This window comes from Lepisma saccharinum, chromosome 8 (genome assembly GCF_977018435.1).
Source record: "Lepisma saccharinum chromosome 8, izLepSacc3.1, whole genome shotgun sequence".
Classification (NCBI taxonomy): Eukaryota; Metazoa; Arthropoda; class Insecta; order Zygentoma; family Lepismatidae; genus Lepisma; species Lepisma saccharinum.
The window spans coordinates 51,732,910-51,748,790 of record NC_139236.1 but is presented as its reverse complement, the minus strand read 5'-3'; the positions used below and the strand labels follow the sequence as shown (position 1 = coordinate 51,748,790).

General features: G+C 36.4%; 1 protein-coding gene across 1 annotated transcript in view; it reads right to left on the bottom strand.

The window, feature by feature from the left end:
• The window catches only part of LOC145991776 (nuclear pore complex protein Nup155-like), a 108,626-nt gene that overhangs the window by 23,214 nt on the left and 69,531 nt on the right, over positions 1-15,881 (bottom strand). Inside the window, exons 12-18 of the mRNA XM_083127827.1 lie at positions 15,577-15,671; positions 14,400-14,496; positions 7,857-7,934; positions 6,676-6,872; positions 2,460-2,610; positions 1,568-1,827; positions 835-982 (exon numbers count right to left, since the gene is read on the bottom strand). Coding sequence (XP_082983953.1) covers positions 835-982; positions 1,568-1,827; positions 2,460-2,610; positions 6,676-6,872; positions 7,857-7,934; positions 14,400-14,496; positions 15,577-15,671 — 1,026 coding nt within the window. The remainder of the gene's footprint in view (positions 1-834; positions 983-1,567; positions 1,828-2,459; positions 2,611-6,675; positions 6,873-7,856; positions 7,935-14,399; positions 14,497-15,576; positions 15,672-15,881) is intronic.

Genomic DNA, 15,881 nt, shown 5'->3' with positions numbered 1-15,881 from the left:
ATATATTTTACAATGGCAACACTGATGTTTGAAGAAATATACATAATATTTCTGTACGATAACTTCCATCCCTTAGTATTTTGAATCAGTGTGCAAAATTTCATGTCTATATAGCAAATAGTAACAGAGCAATTAATTTTCACAAAAGGATCAAAACTCATACGTTGGCTGTGAACTTTCCAATAATATCCATATGCGCCGAAAGAGTTTAACCAAATCTTTGGTAGATAATTATGATATAATTCCAATTTACAATTAAGGGGTTCAGACTTTTCGTGGAAATGGAGTTACATGTAGGGTAAAATTCCTCATGCATATAGCACAGTGCCATGAAGGCACATTTAGGGTATATGGGGGTAGGGCCCCACACATTCTCGATCAACTTTTTGGAGGTGATGTGATCAGCACCATGCTCTGGCACAGCACCCCCCTTTCCGGATGCCTATGACCGTGGTACAACTTAGTACTGTGAAGTATCAACATTTCAGTGCTAGAAATAAGTATCTCCTGAGTTTCAAATTCTTACTCATACAGGCACGCTAAACATAGTACTAGGTTATCTAAATATGCCTTTTTCTCAAAACTGTATTTAATGGATTTATGCCACTCTTGTGCTCTGAACCCCTCAATTGTTAATATTCTGAATAAATTTGAATTGTTGTAATTTTCATGTATTGGGAAATCAGGAAGAATATTGGCATTGTTATTGATTGATATTGTTTCAATTAAGGTTCAGCCTTAATTGCAATATCAACATGCATAATTGAGTTATTACTGGAAAATCCAAAGATGTACATGACTTCATTTAAATACCTCACTGATCAGCATACTTACTTGCTCTTGGATGCGGGCCACCTCAATAGCATCTTCTATTTCATGTAAAAAGGCACCAAGCGAAGGAGCATATCCACTTCTTTCACTCTTTAAGCAAAGATTAGCCTGTGCAAGGTATGAGATGCGCTCCCTTAACGTTATGCTGCTTCTAAAAAGAGAGAGTATAACATTTGAATGATTTAAACATTATTTTTAAATGCATAATAACGACACATAACAGATACACAGCATTTTACAGTCAATAATGCACAGACTGCATACTGAAGCATTTCCACCAGAAGATTTTTCATTCTTAAAATATATTTACATTACTTGCATACTGATGCACAAAAAACAACTATGCCAGCTAGTAACCTGAGTAATTAAAACACTTTATTTCAGATAACTACTTTCAGGAATGTAGCTCCAAACCCAAATATGTGAAACAAACTAAATGTGCTGTAAAAGAAAGAATACAATGGAAAGACAAATTTACATTCTAACTTTATGGGAATGTAAGTTATATTCCTCTACTGGGTCTGAAGATGCAAAGGAGACAATTGTCAAAAGGTACCAAATATAAAATAAATCAATGTGTATTTTATAGATATAATAACTTTCAGGTTACTTATTTTAAACTAAAAGATGACATCTGCACATAATTTTGTGTTACTACAGCAACCTTAGTCCAACGTGTTAAACTGCTTGGAAGTTGGACAAACCAAAAAAAAATTAGTAACAAGAAATTGCATACCCTGGTTTTTGAGCAAGTTTGTACAGAATCTTGGCAGCTTCTTCGTGTTTGTTCTTCAGTTCACAGTATTTCCACAATACATCAAATATCTGAATTGCATCTGGGTTTTGTTCTGTTTTCCTCATCAAGTAAAATTCCAAACTTGGCTGCGTTACTCTGATAAGTTTATCACACATGTTCTTTTCAACCATCCAGCTGTATATGGCCACGTGGAGCAACTCGTCTGAAGATGAAAGAGCTACTCGGATAATCTGGGTTACCTGTATGAAGAGAGAAAAATTACACACCATGCCTAAGTATTTTGGAAACTCATTAGAGTCAAGTCTCGATTCTATTACATTTCATGATTCTAAGGAAATGATTATTATTATTGGAATTTGGACCGATTTTCACCCACCCCGAATATCCATATGCAAAAATTGCACTTAGCCCATTTTGAATGGCTTTCATGGCAATATTTGATGTTATATAGGGTGCGGAAATGAATTGGGAGATTTTTCAAAACTTAATACGGATAGTTGTTGCGTCAAGAGGTAACATGTGCCTACCACTAACTTCAAGTCCCTGCTTTACCATTCAGTTATGGTTGAGTCGAGCAACAGGGCACAGTTTGTGCACACACACACACACACACACACACACCGAGAGAGAGAGAGAGAATGTGATGTGTCCGTGCAGTCTTTTGGGAGGCTTTCAAAATTTATGGGAAAAGGATCGTTTGTGTGCTATACGTACTTCAAAGGTAGCTTTCTGTTAACTACCGGCACAGTACTTATTAGGCAACAAAATTTGCCTATTCATCGCCATCACTATTGAATTCACTTCCGGTACTCACTCCATCACTCTCAAAATGAGAATGATGCATAAACTGCAAAAGATGGAAAATACTTACATAATTCTCTGCTTCAGAAGGTGTCAGTTGGATTTCTTGGGCAGGAGGAAGTGAAAAAGACTCCGAGAGGATTGATGGTGTCTGGTGTGGAAGAACACTTGTATTGTACAATTGATCCAAAACAATTGTAACTTCTTTGTAACAGTCCATCCTAGAAAAAAGAAAAAAAATACTTAATTGTACTATTACGACTATTAGTTTCACTTGAGGATTGAAGGAAGGGGGGAGAGGGAGAGAGAGAGAGAGAGAGAGAGAGAGAGAGAGAGAGAGAGAGAGAGAGAGAGAGAGAGAGAGAGAGAGAGAGAGAGAGAGAGAGAGAGAGAGAGAGAGAGAGAGAGAGAAAATGAGCGAGTGAATGTGTATGTGATGAAATCAAGTACAAACGCACACATAAACTAGACAAAAATCTCCTTTGATGAACAAATTCTCTTGAACTATCGACCAGGTCAACCTGAAGAAGAGAGTGACATTAGCTCTCGAAAGCTTGGAAACTGTTCCAGAATTGACCTGGTTGATAGTCCAAGAGAATTTGTTCATCATTCATCACCACAAAAGCTTCAAGACTTACTTCAAAAATTTCCTTCCTTTGCATATCACTAATACACCTTTAAAAGATTAATTATTTAGCGAGATACCATTTTATTGAATCTTAACAACTGACAACAGGCACATGCTTTCTACCTATCCTTGTATATTTAAGGTGTGGAACATTTATAAAAGGGAATCACAGGCAAAAAGAGACTGCACAGACCCACAACTCCTGTGCATCATACTCCCACGTGGAGGGGAGGGCAGAGTGGAGCATGCTTCCTTGTGCCCAAGTTGAATGAATGAAAGGGAAGGTGAATGAAGGACTTTGGCACAAGGTTCTTTTGTTTGCAGTCTCTCTACAGCTTAATATTCAAATGGTGGAACATAGGTTATCAGCAGCTGTAAATCTTATGTTGCTATTTTATTAAGCCTGAGCTGATGTATCTGTATCGATGAATACCAGTGGTGTTGGTATCAAGATGTGTCCATTAAAATTTAATCACAGATACTGGCCAATACTTTTCTGAAGTCTGGGTATCTCAACGATTATGCAAAAATACCACACAACACTTTCATGGAGTCTAAATATCCTGTAAATTATGCAAAACCATCATTAGTTTGGTAATAGCACTGTGGGGAGAAATGAAGTTTGTAAAATTATGAATATTTTAAAACAAAACTCTAGTAGATTATGACATTGTTCCAAAAAACTATTTTAAAATTTATAATATTCTGAACTACATTAAAATGGTTCTTATTTCAAACTACACTGGATTTTTTTCTGGATTTTACATTTTGCTACATTTTAAGTATTTTTCACTTTGGTCCCTTGAAAAATGTAAAAGTGAGATTTCACTGTATTTATATCAGTTGGAATCGATAAGGGCATCTGTATCAGGCCAAATTGGTATTGCCTCAGATCTACATTTAATCGATATTGGCAAAAATTTTATATCAGTCCATCTCTACTTTTTACAGTAATAGCTGCATACACCTTCTTTGTGAAATGATTGTCATTTTATATTACGTCAGTACATTATCAGTAAAGGCACATAATTTTGGTAAATAAAAAAGCAAAATTTCGGTATAAAAACAGAGTGAATTTCAGGTTGAAAAGTGGTAAATAAAATGAAATTTCGGCATTATAGCGGTGAAAAATCGGATATAAAGTAGTATATAAAAAGACATTTTGGTTTTTAAATTTTGAATATAATCCTAAATTTGATTTAAAAACCATACTTATTACACAAAATTAACATTTCACTTCTAATACCACAATTATGTAGTTATCAGAGTATTAAGTTTATTTCTGTGTAAATGAGTCCATTTTTGCTTCTCCAATATTAACAGCAGAATTAATCAATTTTCCGTGATTTGCATAAATCACAGGATAATTCAAGACCTCAGAAGGTGTCACGTCGGTAACTAAACCCTAAATTTCGTGTTTAAGAGTTTATTTCGCAATTTGCAGTTCATTTCGCATTATTTCGTGACAAAACATAGTAGCAGAATGTCTCTCACACCTTTCAAAAACATGAAAAATTAACACTACAATGTGTTTCTTGAAATTTCGTTCTTTCATAAAAAACGAAATATGCATGCCCCTAATTATCAGTTATTCTTATCAACAAACTTTTTGTAGTGGTACTTAATCATTTTCATTAAAATTTTATTTCAGTCTTAATAAGTTGTAAACATTTTGGAATGAAGCAAGTGATTCAAGAAATTTACAGAACAAATCATGATGATTTTTTTGTATTAAAAGTGAAAGATAAACACGTATAACTCTATCAATCACAACCAATGTTTAGAAAGAAGCTAAATACAACAAACTGAAGTTGTGAGTTTTATCATTACTAGAGCCTGGAAGTTTGGCAAAATGCCTCTTTTTATCTACTGCATATATTGATAAAAATTTCCCGGATATACGTTTTTTATGTTGTTTCGAATGTTTTAGAAGCCTTTTCATTTTGCCTATTTGGGACCCCACTGCCTATTTTTAATTATAATGCCTTTTTTTGCCTTTTTCAATGAAATTTGAACATTTTTTTAAAAAATATGTTGGCATTTTTTTTTTCCCGTTTATTATGTGAATAATTTTAGCTTTATTTAAGTAATATTGAACTCACGCATGTTTCAACATTGCTGAAGGAAAAAAGTGTGAGAAAAAAGTATTTCATGCTCCTTGTGCATGATTGACTGCTGAAGTGGAGAGGTTGATTTCGAACACAAAGAAGATATTTCTGAAATCTCCCTCTCGAACCCGAAAATTTCAGGAAGTTGCACCTGAGCTTAGTTTACCTCCGCAACCAGTCTTGACAAGATGGGGAACCTGGATATCAGCAGCTATATATTATGCTAACAACCTTGAAAAAATCAGTGAGGTGATCGATGCTCTTCCAGAAAATGAAGCAGCTTCAATTCGTGAAGTGAAAAACTCCTGTGCTATTCAGAACTGAAGAATGAACTGTCTTTTATTTTTGCACATTATTGTGCATTGCCAGAGACAATTACAAAGCTAGAAAAAAGAGGTGAGACTCTTGTAGCATCCCTGAAAATCTTCGAGGAATCTATGCAGCAGATGATGGAAGTGCAAGGAGAAAAGGGGTCAGCTGTTTCGGAAAAGTGCAAACGTGTAGTGAGTGCAAATAATAACTTGAAACAATTGAAAACAATTTGTGATATTCTAAAAGGTGAAAATGCTGTTACCAAAATGAGTCCAGCTACATTAGCTTGTTTTATGTATGCTCCAATAACTTCTGTCGAAGTAGAAAGATCATTTTCTATTATGAAAAACATTCTCTCTGACAGACGACTATCAAAGAATGTTGAGAACTAAAAAAAACAGCTTGTAGTTATGTGTAATCAAGAAGGAGAACATTGAAATGCTCTTCCCAATGTAGATTTTAACATTTTGCCAGAGATTATAGATAAAAGTAAGTGACTTCCAAATGTGCCTTTCTTCGCTTTATTTTGTCTTTTTTTCATTTTTAGTGCCTATTTTCCACATTATAAATGCCTTTTTGCCTGCCTATTTTAACGAAAATAAATGCCTGAACTTCCGGGCTCTAATCATTACACTACAAATCACTGGCCAAATAGACCTAGATGGAAAACAAGAGAGAAACATATTCAAACCCAGTTCTTCAACTCTCCATTCCCTTCAATAATGTTTTGTTCACCACACACTCCAAATTACGAATTGTGAGATAACACACTATAATGTTTTATTTTTCATGTTTTTGAGGTGTGAGGTGATTTTTTCCTACCATATTTTCTCACGAAATGATGTGAAATGAACTGCAAAATGCGAAATACACTCAAACACGAAATTTAGAGTTTATTTACCAACATGACACTTTCTGAAGTCTGGCTTATTCTGAGAGTTATGCAAATCAGAAAATTCACTAATTCTGATGTAAATATTTGAGAAGCAAAAATGGACTCTTTTACGCAAGAATAAATTTAATACTCTGATAACTATACAAATGTATTATTAGAATGGAAATCTTTATTTTGTGTAATAAATGTAGTTTCTAAAATCAAATTTAGGGTTATATTCATCATTTTAACACCAAAATGCCATATTATATACCACTTTTGATCCTGAAATGTGTACAGTTTTTGTAGCGAAATCTTATTTTTTGTTTACCATAAATATGTGGCTCTAGTCATCACACATTACCTTTTCATGTAAGCATCATATCCCTGCTGGTCTTCTCGAGGCTCTTTGTTCTTGTAGTAATGTACAGCTATATTCTTTGGATCCAGTTTGTTTGCCGTTGTCATACACAGATCTAATATGCCATCATAGAAATGACTTCCAGCAAATTGTTTACATACCACAGGAAGATTAAGTTGTGGTGCAACTTCTTTACATAACTGAAAAGATAATGAAGATCAAGTAGCCATAGGTAAGCAAGCACATCATTTTGAGGCACATACACTTCGACTCTAAATGGTTAAAACAAGGGCTGAGTTGATACCGTTGCCACTGTATCGGCATTGGCTAATACCAGTGGTATCGGTTGGAAGTTATTTAATGATAGCAGCAGGTACTTTTCCGGCATAATGATCTTTCACAGGGTTTGCAAAAATTCAAGAAGACACTTTTAGTCTCTAATTATCTTGGCAATTATGCAAAATTGTAAGTTTACTTTTTAGTTTGAACCAATGTTGCGTAAAAAACTGGATTTCGCGATGACATGACATGTATTATTGAATGTCTTAAAGCAAAACTCTTGAACAATTTTTAATAATTACAATTTTCAAGCAATGATGTTGGTGTCTAGCACTGGCATCAGTATGGATATTGGTTCTAAGTGGTATCGGCTCAGCCATAGTAAAAAGTAAACAACAAATTACCATTAATTAACATACAATCAATATTGACAATATCGTGCCTTCCCATTGTGCAAGATTCTATAGAAATTTGAACCTACTAGCTTTGTTTACAATTGGAAGCAGGAAATCCAGAAGACACCTTACAGAGTTCTAATTTTGTGGATCAATCTGATTTCTAGGATTCTGCTTTTTAAAAATTTAAATTTTAAAAAAAATCCTGGTCAACCCTGAAGAAGGAACCAGAAATGGTTCCAAAACATTGGAAAGAAGATCTGGAATTCAACCACTTGTAAGTGCCCTCTTCCCATATTTCTAGATGTTTTATTCTGCTTATGTGAGCACCTATTGTGGCAAATTAATATTTATAATAAATATGTGAAAAATTCATGTTCACGTACAATTATTTTTATGAAACTGATTGACATCCTTACTCATGCGTAAATTTCCCCAATTTTTCCAGATATTCCAGGATTTCCAAGTAATTGGGAGCTATGCAATAACTAGTAATAAGAAAATACTAACTGCTAGTGCTGACTGCAGCAATGCTTCTCTTTCATCCTTGTTTAGCTCCTTTCTTGCATTCATTAATATTTCATTTGCCTGGAAAGAAAAAAGTTCCATTATTCATACATATCCCAATAAGAAAGACCCAGAACCCTGGTGCCGAAGCATGCTGTGCTAACCACTGAGCCACAGAGGTTAGCGAAATATTTGCCAATACCAATCAAGTACAGTCAACTCTCGATTCTACGACCCCGGGTATAACGACCCTCTCGAAGTAACGACCCTTTTCCAGGGAACCGTGAAAAATTTAGAAAAAGATAGAAAAATTTGAAAAAAAAAGTTGAAAAATTGAAGGAAATCGGCCGAAAAATGCGGTTTTTTCCTCCACTCATTCCCTTTACGAACGCTCTACCGCTCACAATTAGGTCTGAACTAAAAATAGACACCACCACACCATGCTTGAGTGATATCCAATAGCACTTGACCTCTGCCCTCCCCTCCCTCTTGTCCTAAGAGCTGCTGAAATCTCGCAGGTGAGGAGGGGGGAGCAGCCCGAAATGACTGCTGTACTTGCAGTATTTGCCAATGTGTATGGCAGGTCAAGCTCTTTCATCGATAAATACACCACCTTGAGAGAGAAGATCGCAGGAATGTTCGAAAATACAGATGTGTGGCGCCTGGAAGTCTGGCCCAGGGTTGGCAAAATTTGTGTTTTTTTTAAAAAGAACAAAACAAACTGTTTTTTTTGTTTAAAACATGTTTTTTTTTGTTTTAAACATAGTTTTAAACATGAGCTAAAAAAAACATGTTTTAAACATGTTTTAAACAAAAGAAAGTCAACCTTTTCCCAGTAAATTATACTTAAAGTCGTTAAAGAAAAAATACTCATTTTTATGAGTGTAGCGGCGGCAAGGAGAGTTTATTTACCTTTGGAGATAAGGTTTACCATACTGCAGGGTGTGCGGGACATAATTTTTTGGGTCGGGACGGGAAATTCTTTAAATCCCGACATTCGGGACGGGATATGTTCGAAATTTCCCAAAGCTCTTGAAATCTCGAATTCTACACGTAATTTCCATCTTAAGTGCTTGTTTTTGCACTTCTGGTACAAAACTAACAATTTCCGATAAGTTTCAGAGATTTACAATGCAGAAAACGTCGAGAATTGACGACTTTTTAAAATGACCATTCGGTATTTCCCGACTGCTTGGGATCCCGAAAAGTCGGGAAGTCATTTCCCGAAGTCGCGAACGGGCCAGGAATTTTTGCCCCAGGCACGTAGCCAGGAATTCATTGTAGGGGGGGGGGGGGGGGGGGCGAAGTCAATCCTAGAGGGGGTAATTTCTTAATATATTGTGCCACATTGGCAGATATAGCAGGGTACACAGAGGCACTTGCCCCCTCCCCCAAAAGAGATAAGTGGATGATATCTTGAAACTGCAACGATCAATAAAAACTTCGAGCAGCATCAAATAGCAACATTTCGATAATGATCTTTCCAGATTGTCAAAGAATCAGTGGCGTGCCCAAGGGGGACTAGTAGGAGTTATAACCCTTCCTTTTGGTCCAATATTTAAAAAAAAATAACGTGAAAGGCAGGAAAATATGGCAAAATGAAAAATGACTACTTAAAAATGTAGACATAACCCCTCCCTTTCGAAAATCCTGGGCACGCCACTTCAAAGAATATAAAGTTTAACATAAATAAGCTAATAGAGACTGTATCAACTTGATATCTACAGGTCGATAATGTTAATAGATGATCAATATGTACCAACAGCTTTGGGCCTCTCTGCAAAACTGATTAAGGGAGCCCTTTATAAATCATGCTTCATAATGATTCCCTCTGGTTTCCAGGATGCAAGATTTTTACTCACAAAGGTATCTAATGTGAATCCAACAACACCATTGTATTGTGTTATGTAAGAAAAATCGAATTAATTAAATAATAATGGTTACATATTATCTACACTTTGATGGATTGTGTAAAAATTTGTAATACATTTTTTGTACTTGCTAAAACATTAAAGCATGGGTCCCTTAGTCCACCACGGACTCTATTTCCTTCAAAGGGGAGACTCTTGCATCACTACAGACAATGTTTGCCTACTGGTTACGTTAACCATTTTGCAAAATATTGTGTGAATTGTATTATATTATAGTTGAAATACATGTTTTGACACCTGACAAACAAATAGGAATCCCTTGACTGATCAATGACTTCTTGGATTAGTGTCATCTTTAATATTTCATATTAAATTTCATAGAAAGAAATTGTTTTAATAGGGCGCAAATAACTTAAAGAGAATGCCATGGCACCCCGTAAACATTATTTTTACTATAGATCATTTGGCTCCCAGGGCCGAATCCCGCCGCCCCATAGCTATGGCTCTGAACTTGGACTATAAGAATAGCAGATATTGCGAGCGAAGCGAGCAAGGACATTTTACGAAATGTATTGTTATTTGTATAAAATTTGAAATGGGGGGGGGGCTATTGCCCCTTGCAAGTCCCCTTGGCCGTCTGTAAGAAAAATGCAAGGAACACGTAAAAACTAATTCCATCATGAGTATCCAATTGTCCTGCTATTCTTAGATTCTCCTACTCTTGTTTTTTTACTTCAATGTTTGCTTCCCATAGAATGGACTTCCGTCCAAGGTGGGGGGAGGGGGGCAATGCCCATGTCCCCCTGTGGTTTCGGCACTGTTTGTGAGTGTCTCTTCATCAATTTCACGTCATCAGTCATTGTTGCCATTAGCTAGAAGTGGCAGAAATGCAACGATACGTAACAAAACTCAAATATCCACTCCCTCTCTCTATCACATGAAGCAAAAATTTAAGCAGTTCCAAGTTCATAGCAACACATCCCAAGAAAAACATCCGACACCTTTACGCACTTTTAATACAAGACTACTCAAAATGTCACAACTCTTCTAGATACTGAAAATTGCGAAATCATTTTCCGAAGTCTGAATCTGGAAGCAATTCCCCCCCTCCCCCAATCATGATACGACATTATACGGAATCCCGCACACCCTAATAAATCACAAAATCAATAAGTGTCTTTGTTATGTTGCTAGAGTAACACATGATATAATTGTAAAGATTATTGAGAATTTCAGGTAGGAAAGTGTTCTTAATTTTTCACAGATGTGCCAAAGCATGCTCTCAGGGAGGGGCAGTTGCCCCCTGCCCCTCTCTACGGGCCTGTTTTGCCTCCGATCCCGGTCCCGACTTTTCGGGATCCCGCACACCTCTACTGCAGGGTCAAAGGTTGGGGGTAATAGCCCCCTTTTTCCGTCACTGTTGAAGTAGGTTAGGATTCATATTCATCTAAATTTCAAGAAACTAAATATTATTGAATTACTATCCTCGTCCTGGAAAAATCAAGGTGAAATATTTCCTGCTACCTGAACAGTTTATATAGCAGAAAACAACCTGCAGTGTCATAATAAATTCTCCAGATCAATTTATCTTTCCAAGTACAAAATTATGTTACCAAAAGTAACCATCTGCGCTTCATTCAGTTATACAAACCAATGAATCGTATCACAAGAGAAATAAAAATCACGTCATGATCAAAATCACGCATTGTGTATTCAGATATTAGTTTCCAGCTTCCACCTGTCTCAAACTTACAGGACGGTAGGAAACAAAGAACTGAGAAGTTTCGATTTCTACAGTAAAGCACGGGTCTTTGTTGTCGCACAACAGTTTTGCTACCTTGTGCATACAAAGTAGGCATGTGCCCTAAAATTAAAAAGCTTTCTCCCGTGACGTCAGAACAAAAGGTTGGTCAAGTGTTGTGCGATAAGTGAGACCCCTAAAGCACGGATTAATTGCCACAGATTCAATGAAAAAACAGGGTTGCCAAACAAAAAAAATATCATTGATTATAAAATATCAAGTACCAAAATGTGTTTTAAACACTTCTAAAAAAAACATGTTTAAAACACATTGTTTTAAACGTTTAAAACATTTGTAAAAAAAACAAAGCCGTGTGTTTTAAACGTTTAAAACAAAGTGTTTTAAACACTTTTGTTTTAAACATGCCAACCCTGGTCTGGCCCATCTGTCCAGCTCTGACCTAGAGTTCAGCAGGTTCCCGTGAGTGAGCAATTCTCGGCCTTGTAGCCGACAACTTCCGGTAACCGCTTTCATTCAAAACGTGTTCTTTGTTCCCTGCAACACTTCATAAAAAAGCGAAACTGTTAGAGATAATCAAAACCACATAGGTGAACTAAAGATCGTCAACCCGCTAAGTGCGTTGTCATCCAGGTTTCCACAAAAGTTTACTTCGCTCTTACGTGCATCATAACTCCCGTTTCCCACTTCATACGTTTTCCTAATTGTGTCGATGTCGTAATATCTGCCAAAAAAGTGTTCCGTTGGCTGACTGACTTCTCCCTCTTTTCCTGTCAGCAAACGTAGGGGGGGGGGGGGATGCAGATTGTTTCAGCCAGGATTTTCTTGCTGATGCGGGCTGATTACAGGCGAGGGTGGAAAAGGACCCACCCTCTTCCTTTCCTTTGACGTCTAAAATGGAGTAACCAGTTCTGGATATATTCTTGAAAACGAACAAGAACCATAGAACAAGTAAAAAAAAAAAAGGTGACCCTCTACCCTTTCCCCAGCTCAATCTCCGCCACTGGTGTGCACGGCGATGTTGATAATTGCAGAATTCAGTTGTTTTTTTTTAAATTTATTTATTATATATTTTTTTTAATGCTGTTGTCTGCATAGGAAATATTGCCCGTATTATTGTCTGTTGCGTGGTAAATCGTAAAGCAAGGGTCATTTCTTTCTTCTTTACAGTGCTGTTAAAAGTTCCGTCTTCGACAGTTGCGTCTTTAAAATGCTGGGACTTTTCTCTTCCGCCACCTGTTGCTCGAACTTCCAGCCGGTCTCCTTGTTTTTACGATGCAGCTGGCGCCAGTGTTTTGTCTAGCGTCTGCAAATCTCTTGCCGATAACAGCGATGACTCATCCAGCGCGAAGAAAAAAGTTATTGTTTTGAATCTCGCAAAGCTGTTTTGATTTGACAATAACGAAATTGATCTCCAGAAAGCAAAACAAGAGTTCAAATAACTTCATGTTCTGCGCCTTCTGATAAGCAAAACGTAAATTTAATTTACTTTTCTTCAGAACCATTCATGTGGAGGGAAAAAAAAGGAGTGTTCAATGTAGGAATGGTCGCTGAGACAGATTAAAAAGACATTATTCAAGGGGAAAGCGTTTGTAGGTGTGGGTGTTTGACATCGAGAATACTCCTAAATCCAACATTAAATGGTCGATTAACGTGAGAGTAAATAACGATCTACCATTTTGATATGTGAAAATGCGCAGTCACATAAAGCTTGTTTTCAGTTCATTTTATGCTGATGGGCTAATCGGGACTAAATATACAGTTTAAAGTGAAATTCAATTCCAAACCAGAATGATTATCGACTGCCACGTTGTTTAATGACCTGTCCTACAATACGCATTGGGTAAAAACAGATCGCAAGTTGCGCATTTCCTTTTTCACGCTGGATTACAATGCAAGTCAAGGAAGGTGTTTGGACTGCTCCCTTGAATGGGAAAGGAGGGTGAATGAAGTTGGTTGAAGCAAAGAAAAGTGACTTTTTTTTACAATGTATTTTACGCAGCCGAACCAGAACGAAAATTACAGCCCTGCCTTTATTTTTTTTTGTCTGGTACCTAGAGAGGTTGTGTTGTTTCTCCCGAGAGATCTAATCTTGCCAGTTAATCTTGTAACAGACAATGCTCCAGTAAACCAGTATAAAATCAAACATTCATTCTGCCCGATTATCTCCCGACTTTTGCTGGCACCAGTCTGACTGGTGTCAAGATTCTTCGAGTTTCGCTTGCAATAAGGGAGAGATTGTTTTCCTTTCCATAGGTCTCAGTGGAAACGGGTTTCTCATGAACTAGAAATGTAAGAATTTCCTGGAAAAGCAACGACTGTGCACAATTGAAACAAAGTAACATTATTTTAAATTCTCTTTTGTGAAAACTTTTTCATGTTCTATTTTCCTTCTCACAACACGCATCCTGTGCATAACAGGTTGTATAACTACCAGGATAAATGGTGTTACCATCTCCTAGGCATCTTTGTGTCCGTTTGAGCTCCCTTTAAGCTGAAAATTGGTGCAAATTCCAATAACGACCCCTTCGAAATAACGACCCTTTTCCCGGGAACTGTGAAAGGTCGTTGAATCGAGAGTTGACTGTACGTTGGTATTTTACCAATCCCAGTATTTTCATCCAAGATATAATAGAAAATAACTTCCTAAAAAAAATAGTTGTGACACTGTCACAAACAGGCATAGACCATGTGACCTACAAATTAAAATACTAGTTTAAAAGCACAATGAACATATAATTTTACGTATATATGGCAGAAAAGTGTGATAAAATAAAAATGTGAATTTGGGGGAAAATAACACAAAGTTTAAAAAATAACAATAATAATAATAATAATTGGAAACCCTAGTTATAGTCTATAAATAATCAGACATTTTTGACAGAAGACAGAAAAAACACTAAAATAATACAATACCTTTGAGCACACAGCATCTTCATTTCTGTAGAGAGTGGGACACACTTCACGAAGTCTTGAACTAATAGAATCAACAGATGCACTGTCACCAAGGTAGCTGTGAAAAGATAAGCAAAACTGGATCAATTCACTGTAGAACACAATGGTTATAAAATACACAAAATTACAAACTTTTTCCAAGCAACTTACTTACAAAAGTCTATTCTTTAAACTCATGTGGAAAGTGCATATTCTTCACCTCGGTGTCAATTAGTGTGTGTAATGTATGCCTGGCTGAAACTTTTTGATTTTTTTTAACCGTTGAATCTCAGTTTATTAGCCAGTCCGGTCGTAGACTGGTTCCCCATCCCCAATAATCGCTTCTGAAAACAATTGGTGACTAATCTGAATTAATGCCAATATAATAAAGCAATTTCCTGATACAAAATTTTGGACTTGAACTGAGGGGGAGAACAGGGGACTAGGCACACTTTGTGTAATTCCCAGAATATTTCAGCCAAAATGTCTGAACTCTGGTACCCACGATTGAATTCAAACTAGTCTGATTGATATGTTTTTCTGTGTTCACAAAAATTTCATATCAGTAAATAAAAAGTACAAGTAATTCTAAAACTCAATTTGCATAATTAGTTTTCTACCTTCTTAATGTTCAATAATTATAGAAATAAGGATTAAGCTTTCTATTGGTTACAGATAATTGTCAATACATGAATACTTGGAATTGCAAAATGGGTGTTCCAATATCAACATACCATTGCAACTTTACCATATCAGCCTACCAGAGTTTTACTGTAGAACTCAGTTGTGAGGATTTTACAGTAAGAACTCTATACGTCGTTACCTTGTAATAAAACGGTCCCGAGTTCAATACATAGTGGTTCGGATCCCACTTCAAACTGTAGGTCCAGTCCCCATTAGACTTACTGTGCATAAAGTGGACTTAAAACAGCAATGAACCAATTAAAGAACTCTATACATGGCATCATTCTGCAAGTTTCAAGTTATTAAGGATGTGACATTTTGAATACCTCGCAGGATATCTAACTAGCATTCATAAATCAGAATATAATCAGACTCCAGAAGAGGGCCATTACCTGCCCACTCAACAGATATGGAATTATGGAATACGGTTACGATGGTATAATGAGAATATCTACCTTTCTTTACATTATCTTACCTATTTATAATGCTGCTAATTAACAATGCACACATTTCTTGTCCTGCAAGCATGAGGTCCCTAAACGTCATGGACAAAAGCTGATTTTGTTGCTCCTGTAACAATAATAATGCAATTTTAGCTTTAAAATTAAAGATTAAGATTGATAATGGGACAACCAGGTTCATCAATGTTGCTCCTGGCCTATTTTCCTAAATTTTTCCCACCTGGTGGGAAAATGTAATCAATTTGCAAGCAACAACAGAACAGCTGATTGTAAGTACTCAATGAATGGGTATTTGCAATTGGATTGCTTGCTTAGTGAA